This window comes from Mustela putorius, unplaced genomic scaffold (genome assembly GCF_011764305.1).
Source record: "Mustela putorius furo isolate JIRA1106 unplaced genomic scaffold, ASM1176430v1.1 tig00000596_pilon_pilon_pilon, whole genome shotgun sequence".
Lineage (NCBI taxonomy): Eukaryota > Metazoa > Chordata > Mammalia > Carnivora > Mustelidae > Mustela > Mustela putorius.
Genome location: NW_025421428.1, coordinates 12,903,505 through 12,919,751, shown reverse-complemented (window position 1 = coordinate 12,919,751; position 16,247 = coordinate 12,903,505). Strand labels below are relative to the sequence as shown.

General features: G+C 39.1%; 1 protein-coding gene across 1 annotated transcript in view; it reads left to right on the top strand.

Moving 5' to 3' along the window:
• SETX (senataxin) overlaps positions 1-16,247 on the top strand; it is an 84,797-nt gene that overhangs the window by 3,177 nt on the left and 65,373 nt on the right. The window contains 5 exon segments of the mRNA XM_013058609.2: positions 3,246-3,429; positions 4,867-5,077; positions 7,003-7,112; positions 14,506-14,725; positions 15,468-15,587. Of these exon segments, the coding sequence (XP_012914063.1) occupies positions 3,246-3,429; positions 4,867-5,077; positions 7,003-7,112; positions 14,506-14,725; positions 15,468-15,587 (845 nt within the window).

Genomic DNA, 16,247 nt, shown 5'->3' with positions numbered 1-16,247 from the left:
CTGACTTCTTTACAGAAGCACGAAGAAAGCATAGTTAGTGCTTCAATAAATTAAAAAAATTCACAAAACAAGTGCATGTATTTGATTTTACTTATTTATTTATATATAATTTTTCAATCAACGATATGAGAAGAAAATAAGGAAAGAAATTTTAAAAAATCAGCTTATTTTAGGAATTGGCATTATGCCAAAAAACCCTCAGTGGTGAAATACACTTTCTGTCAAGATGTCACTGATTTCCTGTTAGCAGAGATTTTTTCACTCTTGAGTGGATGATAATGCATTCAAAAACATCCCGCTACTGGGTTTCCATATCTAGATACTCAGTGACTTGGCCGTGTTTCTTAACCTTTTATTGTTCCTTTTCCCTCCCTGAAAATAAATGTTTTAGACATTTCTTTCCTGTGAATATCCCATGAATTTTAAACCACCAATACATTATATATCTTTTTATGGACTTTATGCATATCTGTGCTTTACACATTAAAAAAGGTAGGGCTTTTTTATGTCCTGATAACCAGTTTTCATTTTCTTGAGGAAGATGTCGCATCCAGTTATGAAATGGACTTAGCTGTTAGTGTATAGTTTACAGTTGGGTTTACAACTTGATTCACCTTATATAGGATGATATTTTATATTTGTTGGATAGTTAATTTAAGGTCAAATTTCCTTTTTAAAATAATTTTTATTATTATGTTAGTCACCATACAGTACATCATTAGTTTCTGATATAGTGTTCCATGATTCATTGTGCGTATGACACCCAGTACTCCGTGCGATTCGTGCCCTCCTTAATACCCATCACTTGGCTTAATACCCATCATCTCCACCCCTCTTCAACCCTCAGTTTGATTCTCAGCGTCCATAGTCTCTCATGGCTTGTCTGCCTCTCTGATTTCCCCCCTTCATTTCCCGCTTCCTTTTCCTGATTGTCCTTCCTGCTATTTCTTCTGTTCCACAAACAAGTGAAATTATATGATAATCTTCTCTCATTTCACTTAGCATAATCTCCTGAGTTCCATCCATGTTGATGCAAATGTTGGGTATTGATCCTTTCTGGTGGCTGAGTAATATTCCATTGTATATATGGACCACATCTTCTTTATCCATTCATCCTTTGAAGGGCATCTTGGCTCTTGCCACAGTTTCGTTATTGTGGCCATTGCTGCTATGAACATTGGGGTGCAGATGGCCCTTCTTTTCACTACGTCTGTATCTTTGGGGTAAATACCCAGCAGTACAATTGCTGGGTCATAGGGTAGCTCTATTTTTAACTTTTTTTTTTTTTTTTAAAGATTTTATTTATTTGACAGAGAGAGATCACAAGTAGGCAGAGAGGCAGGCAGAGAGAGAGAGAGGAGGAAGCAGGCTCCCTGCTGAGCAGAGAGCCCGATGCGGGACTTGATCCCAGGACCCTGAGATCATGACCTGAGCTGAAGGCAGCGGTTTAACCCACTGAGCCACCCAGGCACCCTATTTTTAACTTTTTGAGGAAACTTTACACTGTTTTCCAAAGTGACTATACCAGCTTGAGTTCCCTTAAGGTCAAATTTCTGAAGATGAGGCTTGGATATTTTTCTGGCCCAGTTCCCAATAAATCATTTCCATATGGAAGAACATTTGCTTCATTCTTGGGTGTGGTTTTCTTCCTTCTTACAGACTGGCTGATAGCTGTGTAGACAATTGGCACTCTGGGTTTGTCTCATGTTTTTCTCATGCGCAGAAGCGGGGTGGTTTGGAGAAGAGTCCTACAATTGAAGTTCCTTCCTCAGTACATTAGGTGAGGGGTTATCAGCTACAGTGAGGTGAGCCTCGATTACTTGATTAAGTGTGTGTTTGCCAGCTGTCTCCACTGTCATGTCACAGTATCTCCCTTTCCATACTCTCTTCTTTGGCAGTGAGTCAGCAAGTCCAGCGCACACTCAAGATGGGGTGGGATTAAGCTCCACCTCTTGGAATGGAGAGTATCTGTAGGTATTATTTGGAATTCTTCTGTAAGAAAGGTTGGTCTCCCGCCTTTGTTAGTTCATGCAGTCATTTATTGCTATCCCTGTAGACTCAGGTGCATCTGTGCTGTGGGTTATAATCCACAGTTACATTGTTCATTTTGTTGATCAAATTGTTTCAGCTTTGGCCATCCAGAGCTCTTTCAGGTTGGCTGCAATTATTTCTTTGACATGCCCACAAACTTGGATTTTGAGTTCTTGATGGTATTTGGGGGCTCCCCTTGTATTTTTAGCCATGTTTAGCCATGACACACTGTTTACTGATGGCAAGCTTCGTATTTACTTTTATATGCATTTAGTTAGGGATAAAAACATAGTATCTTATTTTTATTACATTTAATTGGAGTTGGAGATCTCTTTGGATTTTGGCCTCCATTGAACTATTTGCTAATCCACGCATTTCCATGCTGTCTGTAGTTTTGATAAACCTTCCTCATTTGTGTATCTTTATGAAAACCTTTGATGGGTTTGGTTCTTGGGATTTCCTCCTGTTCCTGGTACCGTCCTGTTACTTTGCTCTTTTTGAGACTGGTAGGGTTTGGAAAATTAGTTTAGCTTAACCCTTTCACATGAGTTTGGATGGTGGAGGCTGTGATGGTATTATACAAACCAAAAGTTGCAGATAGTCAAAAAATCATTAAATATCAAACTTAGTAGCAATAGGTTGACATTTGTAGTTAATACAGTTTGCAGTGGGTTATGGGCAGCAGTTCATACACAATGTGTGCAGATTCTTGTATCTGTACTTTCTAAATCAGGGAAAGTTCTCTTGTGTTTTTGTTATTGGAATCGATTAATACTTAATGGATATTTATATTACCATGAATTTCTGGAAAAATGTCTTCTAAGAATGTAAAGGTTCCCCGAACTTTTGACTTGGCTCCAGCACATCACTAGAAAACTCCAAAATCTATACGTTGAAGGCATTGACAAGTTTTTGTCTCTGTAATTTTCTATCCGTACCACACAGTTTTGAACTTGCTTTATGTACAGTTGTGTATTGCATGATGTTTTTTAGTAACAGAGTGTTTTCATTTCATCATATTTTTTATGTGTCAAAGATAAAGTTTTTCAGAGTGGGTTTAGATTTGAGGTTAGGCAGTAATTGATAAGCTGGCCAGCAGGACTTTCTCGATGTGGTGGAGGCACATTTTAAATTGGAGAGGAGAGTCCCACAGAAGAGGCCTGAAGTGTTGTTACTTTTCTTTAGTGTTTAGAGGTTGTCTTTTCTGGATGCAGGTGCAGAATGAGCACATGTTGTTGGTGCACGCCCGGTGGCACTTCCACCGTTGGCTTCCTGAAGCGCTACGCGTCCAGGACCCACTCCGGCGAGTTTCAAACAGCTGACGAAGACCTCTGCTATTGCTTAGAGTGTGTGGCCGAATACCACAGAGCAAGGGACGATTTACCATTCCTGCATGAGGTAATTTACATCCGATGGACAATACTTTTCAGAGCTTGGTAACAACGAAGAGGAGAAACCTCAACTCTTTTGGAAACATTCAGGAACCAGGATTGATGGATGGAATTGAATGGAAACCTAAAGCAGAATTTTATGATCCTTCACTTTTAGTCATTGTGATATAAAACAACCTTAAGAAATGACGTATGGGTTTTTTTCAGTTTATGTTTTTAAGTCTGTATATTCGGTAGTTTTACTCTCATGTATCTGAATGTCTTGGGTTATTTTATTGGTTGATTCCTTTTTCTTTTTTCATTTTTTAATGGGTAAATGGTATAAACTTCTAAGGGTGTGTTTGCTGGTCATAGTAAACAAAGTAAAACATATAATTTAAAACATGTGGCTTTGATTATTTGGTTTATTACATGAAAAACACAACCAGACTGTAGAGTCAGGTATGGATGTATAGAAAGGAGGAGAGGCTGATTACTTACGAATCTGTTGAGGAAACCTTTGCATTTACAGAGTTTCCTAGTTATGAACCTAATGTGTCTTTACGCTAAAGCTAATGTTTTAAGGTGGGTATCTGTGGCTGGGCCGTGGAAGTGCAGACAGAGAAGGCCTGATCTTGCCTTTGACAAGAGACGCTTCAACTTCTCATCCCCCTACCTCTTTGGGGGAGTGGGTGTGGAACCCAGATTAGGGCTTAAACTCACAACCCTGAGATCAAGAGCTGGAGGCTTAACCAGCTGAGCCATCCAGGCTCCATATCATTCCCTTTTGATAAAGGATGTTGAAATATTTTTAGCAAAACTCAGTGTTTACACATCTCAAGTTGTATGTACTCATATCTTAAAAGTGGCCTTGTTTAATGACTGTTTTCTTCAAATCTAATGTGGTATTTACTATTTAAACTTCTGTATTTTTTTATTTAAAGATTTTATTTATTTGACAGAGAGAGAGATCACAAGTAGGCAGAGAGGCAGGCAGAGAGAGGGGGGGAAGCAAGCAGGCTCCCTGCTGAGCAGAGAGCCCGATGTGGGGCCTGATCTCAGGACCCTGAGAGCATGACCTGAGCTGAAGGCAGAGGCTCAACCCACTGAGCCACCCAGGCATCCATAAAACTTTTGTATTTTTTTTTTTAATTCTCATATATTTTTAAAAAGATTTTATTTTTATTTATTTATTTGACAGAGATCACAAGTAGGCAGGCAGACAGAGACAGAGAGAGAGGAAGAAGCAGGCTCCTTGCTGAGCAGAGAGCCCGATGTGGGGCTCGTTCCCAGGACCCTGGGATCATGACCTGAGCCAAAGGCAGAGGCTTTAACCCACTGAGCCACCCAGGCGCCCCAACTTCTGTATTTTTATACTTAGAAAGCTTTCTAAAAACATCATGACATCCAGTATTCTGTTGATAATAAGGTATAAAGCACACTACCCATTTTCCTTTTTCTGTAGGTTTTATGGGAATTAGAAACGTTACGTCTCATAAATCACTTTGAAAAATCCATGAAGGCAGAAATTGGAGATGATGATGAATTGTATATAGTAGACAACAATGGAGAGGCACAGCTGTTTGACTTTACTGGCCAAGACTTTGAAAATAAGCTTCGAGTTCCTCTTCTTGAAATACTGAAATATCCTTATCTGCTTTTACATGAGCGTGTTAGTGAGTATCATAAGTGTTCTACAAGTTTTATCAGTCTTTTTTAAGAATTGTAAAGACTTAGTTCTATCGGTATTGAAAATCTGTTAAACACATAATTAGGATACTTCATACTTTTCCCTAACAGTTTAGTATGCAAGTTTCCAAACATACAGAAAAGCGAATGATATGGTGAACACATATGTACATCATGCAGTTTCTACAGTTGTTAAAGTCTTGCTGTATTTGCTTTATCATACATTTACTCATCTGTCCTTAAGTTAATTTTCATTCTTAAAATTTGTCTATAGCAGAGTTTCTCAGTGTTGGCATAGTGACATTTTGGACTGGGTGCTTCATCATTGTGGGGCTGCGCTGCCCATTGTAGGATGTTTAGCAGCATCCCTGGCCTCCATCCATTAGATGCCGGTAGCACCATGCTCTTCCCGCTGCCGCTGTTGTGATGACAACCGGACTGGTGCCACATACTGCCAGATGATCCTTGAGCGTTGAGGGCAAAACTATCCGTGGTTGAGAACTACTGGTCTGTAGTAATTTTCACTAATTACTACGGTGTGCCATATTATGGCTGCCTAGATTTGGGTCATTTATATTTGCATTTCTTAATATGAATCTCATAAAAATGAAGACATTTTTGTGATCTAACAAAAAGCCATACCTTCCCCCCCCACACACACACACCAAAAAAACAATAACTTTAAGCTACCTAGTATCTAGTCCATATTCAAATTTTCCCGGTAGTTGCAAAATGAGGTTTTTGGCTGGTTTGTTTAAATAAGAATCCATTCAGGGACCAAATATTGCCTTGGTTCATATTTTGTACATCTCTTTGAATGCAAAACAGTCGACCTGTACACGTACACAAATTTATTTATTTATTGTCATAACCTTGACTTATTGAGACCATATAGTTACCCTGTAATGTATGTATAATGCACTTTCTGGATTTTTTAGATTGTTTCCTTGTGATGTCGTTTAACTTCCTTATGCTCTATTTTCAGCACACTGAAAAGTAGATCTAAAGATTTGTTTACATACATCAATTCCTTCTAAATAAGTTCTAAATAATGAGGTTTTAAAATTCTAACAAGTCTGTTTTTGAGCATTTATTAATGGATACTCTGTTCAAGAAAAGTACATAAATGTTGATTTTTCAGCAAACACACCTGTGTAGCCAGCACCCAGCTAGAGAAACAAGCCATCAATACCCAAGTGCTTCCTTCATGCTTTTCCTATTATCATCACTGTTTCCCAAAGCTAGTCTCCATCACTAACAATATTCTTTGAAGTTTGAGAAAGTAGAGTTGATTCATTAGGTGGGGTAGATTAGTAGCAGTCTATTGAGGACACTTCTGAAAGGGTACTGTAGAGATTTCCGTAAAGCAGCAGGAGTCAGAACAGTGCAAGCATGGCTCGACTTGGGGAACAGCATCGAGTCTGGAAATGAACCAACCATGTTTGGGAAGCTTGTTTGATGATGGTAGCTTTTCAAACTAGTGAAGAAAGTGGACTATTCAATAAATCAGAGTAGGACAACATAGTCATTTGGGGGGAAAGCCCACTTTATCACTAGTGCTAAACAAAGTCCATGTGGATCAAAATGTAGAATCCTAATGGAACTGGACTTATATCCATACTTCTAAGAAGATACCCTGTGGATATAATTACGCCAAGTGTAAGAAAAGAAGTGTATATCAGTAAAGTCAGGGTAGTTTATAGGAACACATGATGATCAGTCACACTGGGTTAGGCTTTTAGATAGGTAAATACTGTTACGTGATCAGCATTTTTAATGCCTCATTTAAAAAAAAAAAAGGAACAATTTTATTTACTCAGAGAACAAGCAAAAGAGCCAGATTTAGGAACTCTTGATAAGCTAAGATCTATTTATATTTACTTTATATTTACGTGTTGCTTCTTCTGTTTAGATGAATTATGTGTTGAAGCACTTTGTCGGATGGAACAAGCTAATTGCTCCTTTCAGGTTTTTGACAAACATCCGGGCATCTATTTGTTTTTGGTCCATCCCAATGAAATGGTGAGTATAAATGGTGGGCAATGAAAGGACATGTATTTTGCACTTACAATAGCTGTAATAGAGGGTTTGGCTATATATTTTGTTTAAAATACTAAACTGTTAAAAATGTATAATCACCCCCCTCAAAAGGTAAATGTTTCTGTGGAGCAGCAATGGAGCAGAAACACTGAGCGATAGATGGTGGAAACCTGTAGGCCTGGGTGGCTTTAGGTAGCTGGAGTTGGTTTGTCAGGATAACAGGAATTCCAAGTGTACTCCAGGCAAGGCAGAGGACCAGCATCAAGGCCTATGTTCAACATAAAGGTGAGACTTCCCTGCCTGTGAAAGAAAATGGACAGAAAGTATAGTAAGGTGCCCTCCGGGCCTGGTCTTTTTTACACCTGCACAGCAGTAGAGGAAGCAGGTCCAGCCAAGCCCCCAGGACCCAAGCGAAGCCCGCACAGGCTTTGTGACCGAGTCTGCAATGTCCCTTAAGTGACCAGTGGTTGAGAGTCTTGAGCTGCTGGTGTGAGACCGTTGAATGAAATCCTTAACAAAGAAGAATTCAGAAGATGTTGTCAGGAATATATGAAGTTGTTTGAATACTGTGATAAAGTTCGTTATTTAAAGAAAAACTAAGTTCAAGGAAAGTGAAACCTTGGACTAGGTGGTATCAGTGTGATGAGGTTGGCAGGCAAGGACACAAGAGGTGAGAGCGCGCGTGCCGGGTTCTCATCTGGTTAAGGGCAGAGCTAGGTACTGAATTATCTTAAATAATGAATTTATATAGAAAATGCCTTAAAAGAAATAGAAAAAGTTCATACATACAAACAGGTTTAAAAATACCAGTATTTAATATAAGTGGGCTGAATTTGTCAGTTAAAAGACAAAGATTGGATAACAAAGTCCACGTAGCTCCTAAGACAAACACTAACAACATATGGTGCAAGGGATGCCTGGGTGGCTCAGTGGGTTAAAGCCTCTGCCTTCCACTCAGGTCATGATCCCAGGGTCCTGGGATCGAGCCCCACATCGGGCTCTCTGCTCAGTGGGGAGCCTGCTTCCTCCGCTCTCTCTGCCTGCCTCTCTGCCTACTTGTAATCTCTGTCTGTCAAATAAATAAATAAAGTCTTTAAAAAAAAAAAAGGGTGCAAGAAGGGTGATGTAGGAGTTGGAAAAAGAACTAATTGGCAAATACTGACCTAAACAAAGTGGTGAAGCTATTATAATATCAAATAGACATTTGGATAAGGATGGATAAGGTTATTATGTAATAAAATAATTCAGTTCAAGATCATAGATGATTTTTAAACAATATGCTGGTTAAAGTAGGCTCAAATAAGTGATGCATTTATTTGTAGAACTACAAGAAGGGATAGTAGACTCATCATTGTAAAAGATTTTCATGTCCTCATCTTCAGTATTGAATCAGTAGGCCAGTAAAGACCTCAGTGAGTAAGGGAATATGTGTACAAGGTAGTTTACAAACGTAACCTAATGAGTATATAAGTGAACTGGGCATCTAACCCATTTTTTCAAGTATACGTTGAACATGACAAAAGTGAGCAATGATAAATGTTTCAGCACATTTCAAGGACTACCATGATTTGTGATCATAATATACTTTAGACAGAAGTTAATGAAAAGATAAATGAGTTTTCATGTTTTGAAATTAACACATGCTAAAGAAGTCGTCAAGACTTAATTCCCAGAATTGAATCATAATGACGATGCCACATAAAAAAATTATAGGATGTAGTAAAAGGAAGTGCTTTCAGGGAAACTTATAACTTGAAATAGTTATGGAAAAGCAGAAAGCCTCAAACTTAGTGAGCCGATTATTCAGAATAGATTATCCTGATTTTATGATGTCCTTCCAGAAAAGAAATACTCTTAAATTTATAAAGCCAGTAATAACATATAAATAACAATCATATAAATAACAAGATAATAACATAAAAACATAAATAATAAGACATAATAACAAAAATAAGACACCTAACACATTAAGGGTAAATTATGATCATTAATATGCAAATATCTTAAAATTTTAGAAAATCTATACATAGAATTTCACCTTACTGACAAGTTAAAAACTCTCATGGTTGACTGGATGCAGGAAGACTATTTGATAAAGTTCAGCAACCATTCACATTTAAAATGCTTAGCAAATTAGGAATGGAAGGGAACTCTATGAGCTGATGAGTTGTATCTGTAAAAAAAACCTGAAGGAAACATTATCCAAATTGACTAACTTTTAGTGAAGCAGTCCCTTTAAAATCAGAAATAGACAAAGGTGCTCACTATCACCACTTTTTATAGAGTGTCAAGTTGGGGGTTCTGGTCAGTGCAGTAAAAATTAGGAAAAGAAACTAGAGGCATTAAAATTTGAAAGGGAGAAGTAAAATGACATAATTTGCAACAGTAAGATTATTTACATAGGAAGCCCCAAAGAATCTGCTAGTTTTAAGAAATAAGTGTCTTAACAAGGTGATTGAAGTATTTATAGAAGTTGGTGGTATTTTCTGTACAGAGTCAGCCAAAAATTAATAAAGTTAAGTTTCCATTTATTACAGAATCAGAAAATATTAAGTACGCAGGCATAAATCTAACAAAGATATGAAACTTCTACAGGAAAATCATAAAACTTAATTAACACATGAAAGAGGGTGCCTGGGTGGCTCAGTGGGTTAAGCCTCTGCCTTCAGCTCAGGTCATGATCCCAGGGTCCTGGGATCTAGCCACGCATTGGGCTCTCTGCTCAGCGGGGAGCCTGCTTCCCCCTTTCTCTGTGCCTGCCTCTCTGCCTACTTGTGATCTCTGTCAGATAAATAAATCTCTTTTAAAAAATTGAATTAACACATGAATGAACTTAAGTAAAGAAAGACCCTGTGTTCATAAATAAGAAAACTTATATCTGTTTGCTCCAGATTGATTTATAGATTCACAGTGTTTTTAAATAAATTCTAGCAGGGTTTTTAATGTAACATGTTAAGATGTTTCTAAAATACATATATGGAAGAGGAAGAATCCAAAGTTGGCAGGACATTTCTGAGAATGAGGGAGGCCTACTACGAAGCTCTGATAGTTAAGACAATGTGATATTGATGTGCAGACAGACATTTTGGCTGGTGGAATAGAATAGAGACTCAGATAGAGTCATTCATATTTAAATCTTCAGTATTTGATAGAGATGCTGTGTCAGATCAATGGGGCAAAGGAGGACTGAAATGGAAATGATACAAAGGTATCTCTATGGAGAAAATCATATTTTTAAGTCCTATCCTTAAAACATCAGGTATTTAAAAACTCTAGATTAAATGTCAAAAATAAAATGGCCAAACTGTTGGCAGAAAATAAAGGTATAACTGAGATTTTAAGGAAAGGAAAGCTTGCCTTTTTTTATTTTGGAAAGGAAAGCTTTCATGAAAAGAAAGCATTGGGCTTTGGTTACAAAGAAAGGCTGATAAATGTGACTATATCAAAATGAACTTTTGTTTATCAAAAGACATCTTGACGTGAAAAGACAAGTTACAAGTTGGGAGAAACTATAAGCAACACTAACAAAACCCCAGAAGAAAAATGGTAGAAGACCTGAACAGGCATTTCCCAGAAGAGGAATTTCTGTGGCTCATAGACATATGAAGGACAGTTTGACATCAACGACAAGGAAGTAGTAAGACCACAGTGAGCGTTCCGCAGCGTGCGCTACTTTGGGGCCGCAGGTGTTAGAACGTGGATCTGCAGGACTTTGTTGCTGGTGGACGTGCAAACTGGGGCAACACCTGGGAGACGAGTTCGGCTTCATCTGCATTTGCACATTCCTTTGTCCTGTGATCTGGCAGTTTCCTACCTGCGTGTGTATGTGAGAGATAGACTCTTGAACATTTGTAACAGGCGGCACGCAGAAGAAATTCCATAGCACACTCCTCAGAGTTCACCAAAACCTGCAAGCAACCTTCGGTGCATAAATTGTGAAGGGTCTTCACATAGGAATATCACGCAGCAGTTCAGACAGTCGACTCGAAACAAAATGGATGAATTCTGGTAATAGAACCTTGCAAGTGGAATAAAGTTTCCAAAGATGATGTATAGGAGGAAACCCTATTTATTTATTTATTTATTTATTTAAAAAGATTTTACTTGTTTATTTGACAGAGATCACAAGTAGGCAGAGAGGCAGGTGGCGGGGTGGGGAGGTCGGAGAAGCAGCTTCCCCGCTGAGCAGAGAGCCAGATGCGGGGCCAGATCCCAGGACCCTGGACCATGACCCGAACCGAAGGCAGAGGCTTAACCCACTGAGCCACCCAGGTGTCCTGGAAGAAACCCTTTTTAAAAAGTTGAAAACAAAACCGATGTTTACAGGTAGGTACCATAACTGTATTAAAAAATAAGCAAGGGGATGAAGAACGTGGTATTGGAGATGATGGTGACCTCAGGTTGGAAGGGGCAGGAAGAAGAGGGGGCACGGAGGGCCCCATATAGTTCTATGTGTGTTAGAGTGAAGGGACCTTAGTTTCTGTGTTGGATGAGGAGTTTATGGATACATGTTGCATTAATAATAAAAATTAAAAATGGGTTATGCATGGACCAAAGATGAAAGTATGTTGTGAATAAAAGGTTATAGTCTTAATTCTGAGGTCTTACTCCCTAATCCTCATCCAAAAAAGGTGTTCAAAGGAATGTTCAAATTTAGATGAAATTTGGGTTTAACAGATGTGTATTAAAGCATTGAGATAGGGAGTTAGAGGCTCTACCATAAAACAGACTTTTGATGGGCCATCTCTCAGTCAAAAAGGTAGTAGAAAATAATTCACAGGTGACAGAAATGTGTCTGTTTCTGAAATCTGGGTGAGGAAAAAAGGTTTCCCTGAAAATTGTAACCAAAGCCCTCTTTTCATAAGAGAAGTTCCTGTTTGCCTGCTTGCTCAACACTTGCAGAAACCATTACAGATCTTTCCAGAGGGACACATCATCAACTGAGTCCTTGGCCAGATTCCTACAGACACATCCCAACTGAAGATGGCAAAATTTTAAAACAGCAAAACGAAGTATGAGTAGAAATAAAAACAAGAAAGGGGACCCAAAGAACTCTTTACTAGAATGATCAGACACACAATATAAAGTGCTTCAATAAAAGAGACTTGAAAACTCACGGTCCAAAGACCGGGAATAGTTTTTAAAGATTGAATTAAAATATGTAGAAATGAAACACATAAAATTAAACATTTTAGATGGTTTGAATGGCTAGTTAGGTGTGGCTGGAAAGTTAATGAATTTAGAAGACAGGCTGCTTAGAAAGCAGACAGACAGAGAGATGGAGAGGGAAAGCTGGAGGCAGGAATAGTGGGAAGATGTAATCTCCGTTTGCCCTGTATTGGCGAAGGAAAAGAATCAGAATGAAGAGAGGATAGTGGTGCGTTGCTTCTTAGAGTCCAGGAAAAACACAGAAGCATTCTCCAGATTCTGAGGTGGAAAATGAAAGAAAAAGCCACAACGCACACTATAATAATATCACAGGACATGACAGACAGAGGTTTTATTTTTATTTATTTTTTAAAAGATTTTATTTATTCATTTGACAGACAGAGATCACAAGCAGGCAGAGACGCAGGCAGAGAGAGAGGAAGGGAAGCAGGCTCCCTGCTGAGCGGAAAGCCCAATGCGGGGCTTGATCCCAGGTTCCCGGGATCATGACCTGAGCCAAAGGCAGAGGCTTTAACCCACTGAGCCACCCAGATGCCCCAGACAACAGTTTTAAAGGAGCCGGAGAAAAGACTCCCTGCAGGAGAGCTGCAGTTAGCTGCTTGGTGACAGGAATAAAACCAGAACAGTGGGATGGTATCTTCCTCGTGCTGAAGAGTGGTAGCTGTCTGTCTAGAAAGGTGTGCAAGAGAGAAGGCGAAACAAGACCTTTCATACAGCTGGGGTCCTTATCGCCTACAGTCTCTGTGCAAAGTCGGCTTGTGCCTTTTCGCTTCATTTGGACAGTCCCTAGTGTTACATGACACACTGCTTTCTTGGATGAAGGCTATTTGTGACCATAAATGTTCTGGTCTGCTGTGTTTTGGGTGCAGTGTTGCATGGTTTCCAGATGTTAACTCGTTAAAACCTTACAGCCCACGTTTCTTAGATGAGTACACAGAGTCAGACTTGTCCCCAGTCGTCTGACTAGTGTGTGGTGACCAGGGTGTATAGGTACGCACAGAGTTTCTAGGTTTGGTTTGGTTTTTTAACTGTTTGGAAAGTCCCACTTTCAGAAAAATCTCAAGAATAAAAATAGTAGGAGATACCTGTATCACCTTAAGCCATATTCATGAATTGTTAAGTGTCTCCGTTTGCTCTGTCATTTGCTTTCAAGTGACACGGCCTTTTTTCCTGAACCATTTGAAAGTTGGTTGCATCCCTCTGTGCTTCACCGTTAAATCGACATGCGTGTTTCCTAAGAGGCTCTTCTCTTTCTGTAAGGACATTGTTAACAGGCTTCTGTGAATCTTCCCCTGACCTGGTCGTGTCCGTCTTCCCGTCCCATGCATCCCAGTGTTGTCCTTCGCGTGTCTGCGCCGTGCCCCAGTATCAGGGCCAGCCTCAGCTCTAACACGTAGTTATGCTCCTTGAATCTCCCTTCATCTGGATTGCTGTTCCCCCAGCCTTTGTCTTTCATGACATTTCTGAAGTGTGCCGTCATCCCTGCCTCTGCCCCTTTTAAAAAAATAGAATGCTCTTCATTTTGGGTCTGTCTGCTTTTTTGCTTGTTCTAGTCAGGCTGTGTATTCCCAGCTGGGGTGCTCCATAGAAGTGGCGTGATGTCTTCCTGTACAGATAGATGCAAGCCATAGCATTTGCCCTTCGTGGTTGTGGCAGTTTTGATCAGCTAGTCACAGTGTTGTCCCGTTTCTTCACTTGATAATTTCTGTTGCTTACATACTGGAGGTCACAGAAATGGATTTCATCCATAAAATACTTCAGTATCTCTCTAAAGACAAGGACTTTTTAAAAAATCACCACACCTAAAATAATTTCTTAATATATATATGTATATTTTTTTTATGAAAAATTTTTATTTCTTATTTGAGAGAGAGAGCACAAGCAGGGGGAGCTGCAGAAGGCGATGGAGAAGTGGGCGCCCTGCAGGGAGCCCGATACAGGGCTTGAGCTCTTAAAACTGACTGAGCCACCCAGGCACCCTTATATATATTTCTGATCGTTGTTTAAATTAATCGAAATGATTATCTCAGAAATGCTTTTGTAGGGTTAGTTTGTTCAAATCAGGATAAAATAAGGTCCAAGCATTGCATGTATTAATATCTCAGGTCTTTACAAATCTATAGAGAATCCTATTTTCTTAACTAGGTTCTTGCTGCACGTAGACAATTATCTGTTGAATGAAGTAGTGAACATGTTATGCCCTTAGGTTCGGCGTTGGGCTATCCTGACCGCAAGAAATTTGGGAAAAGTGGACAGAGATGATTATTATGACTTGCAGGAGGTTTTGACTTGTCTTTTTAAAGTCATCGAGTTGGGGCTTTTGGAAAGTCCAGACATTTATACTTCTTCTATCCTCGAGAAGGGTAAACTGATTCTTCTGCCCTCACACATGTATGATACCAGCAACTACAAAAACTATTGGTTAGGTAAGTATTGCTTTACACAAATACAATGCTGTTTTTCTATAATTCTTAATGAGTATCCTGCAAAGGAAGTGATTTCTTGTGCTCTGATCAAGGATTTCATGGTTCCCAATTTTTGTTCTGTTGTTAAAATTAACGGAGTCATTATAAACCCTGTTCTTAAACACTATGTATCCTAGAAACCATCTTTGTAAGAGGTCGATGTTCAAGTATGGCAAATCTCTTATTTAAAGCAGTACTGCGTATAACAAAACATTAGTATAGCAGTTGATTTTAATGGGGTTTGTTATATTTTAAAGAGATTTTCCCATCTGTAAAATATTTCCTGGTTGAAAGGGATAATAGCTTTGGTTTTCAGTTTTACACTGACCCAGAATAGTTCTACCCTACTTACTTACTCAGAGTCTACAATCATACGTCATATTTGGTAGGATGAGTACTCAGGATATGGGGATCTTAAAATTGAAGGCACCTTAGATTTGAGGAAATAATTATGTGATAGTCATCTTAGAAATTGTTTTCTAACCAAGTTTGTACCATTTCCTCCTTTTACTTTCAAGTCCGTCTAAAGTCCTCTTCCTTGGGAGCAGTTGGGTATGACTATCTCAGACTTAAGTGTTTGAGGAACTGGATACTGGTTTGCTTCATTTTACCACCTTGTTACTCTTTTGCCACCTAAGCCAGAGAAGGCATGAGCGCTGTGTTTTTTTTAATCAAATCAAGAAAACTGCTAATGATCTTACAGGTATTTGTATGTTGCTGACCATTCTGGAGGAGCAGGCCATGGACTCACTGTTGCTAGGCTCAGACAAACAGAATGATTTCATGCAGTCAATACTTCACACCATGGAGAGGCAATCAGATGGTAATAACCTTTATTTGCGAAATGCTTTTGAATACTGTGATGTAAAATGTTAGTGTCATTGCAAGAATTTGGGTGTATGGTGTGGACAAAAGAAGAGTGAACATTTGTATGGTTAACTCACAGATTCAGATTTTTCAATTGGAAGGGGCCTTTAGAGTTTAAATTTCAGTACCTTAACCTTCATAAAATTGGAGACTGAAGCCCAGGAAAGTTAACTTACTGTTTCATGTTGAAATGCCCAATTAGTGGTAGAATCAAGACTAGCAGATATATACATGTATACACACACACACACACACACACACGTATATAATTTTTTAAAGATTTTATTTATTAAAAGATTTTATTTATTTGACAGAGATCACAAGTAAAGAGGCAGGCAGAGAGAGAGGGAGAAGCAGGCTCCCCACCAAGCAGAGAACCCGATCAGTCTCTGGACCCTGAGATCATGACCCAAGCCAAAGGCAGAGAGGCTCAACCCACTGAGCCACCCAGGTGCCCCTAGCAGATACATTTCTAATGACCTGGTAGTTAAAATTGTGGAGAAAGCCTTCCCTGTCTCAGTGTCTTCCTTTTTCCTGGTTCTTCCTTTCACTTTGGTTCTCTAGGATTCCACTTTCCAGTATGGTAACTGTTAGCCAAATGTGGCTATTTAGACTT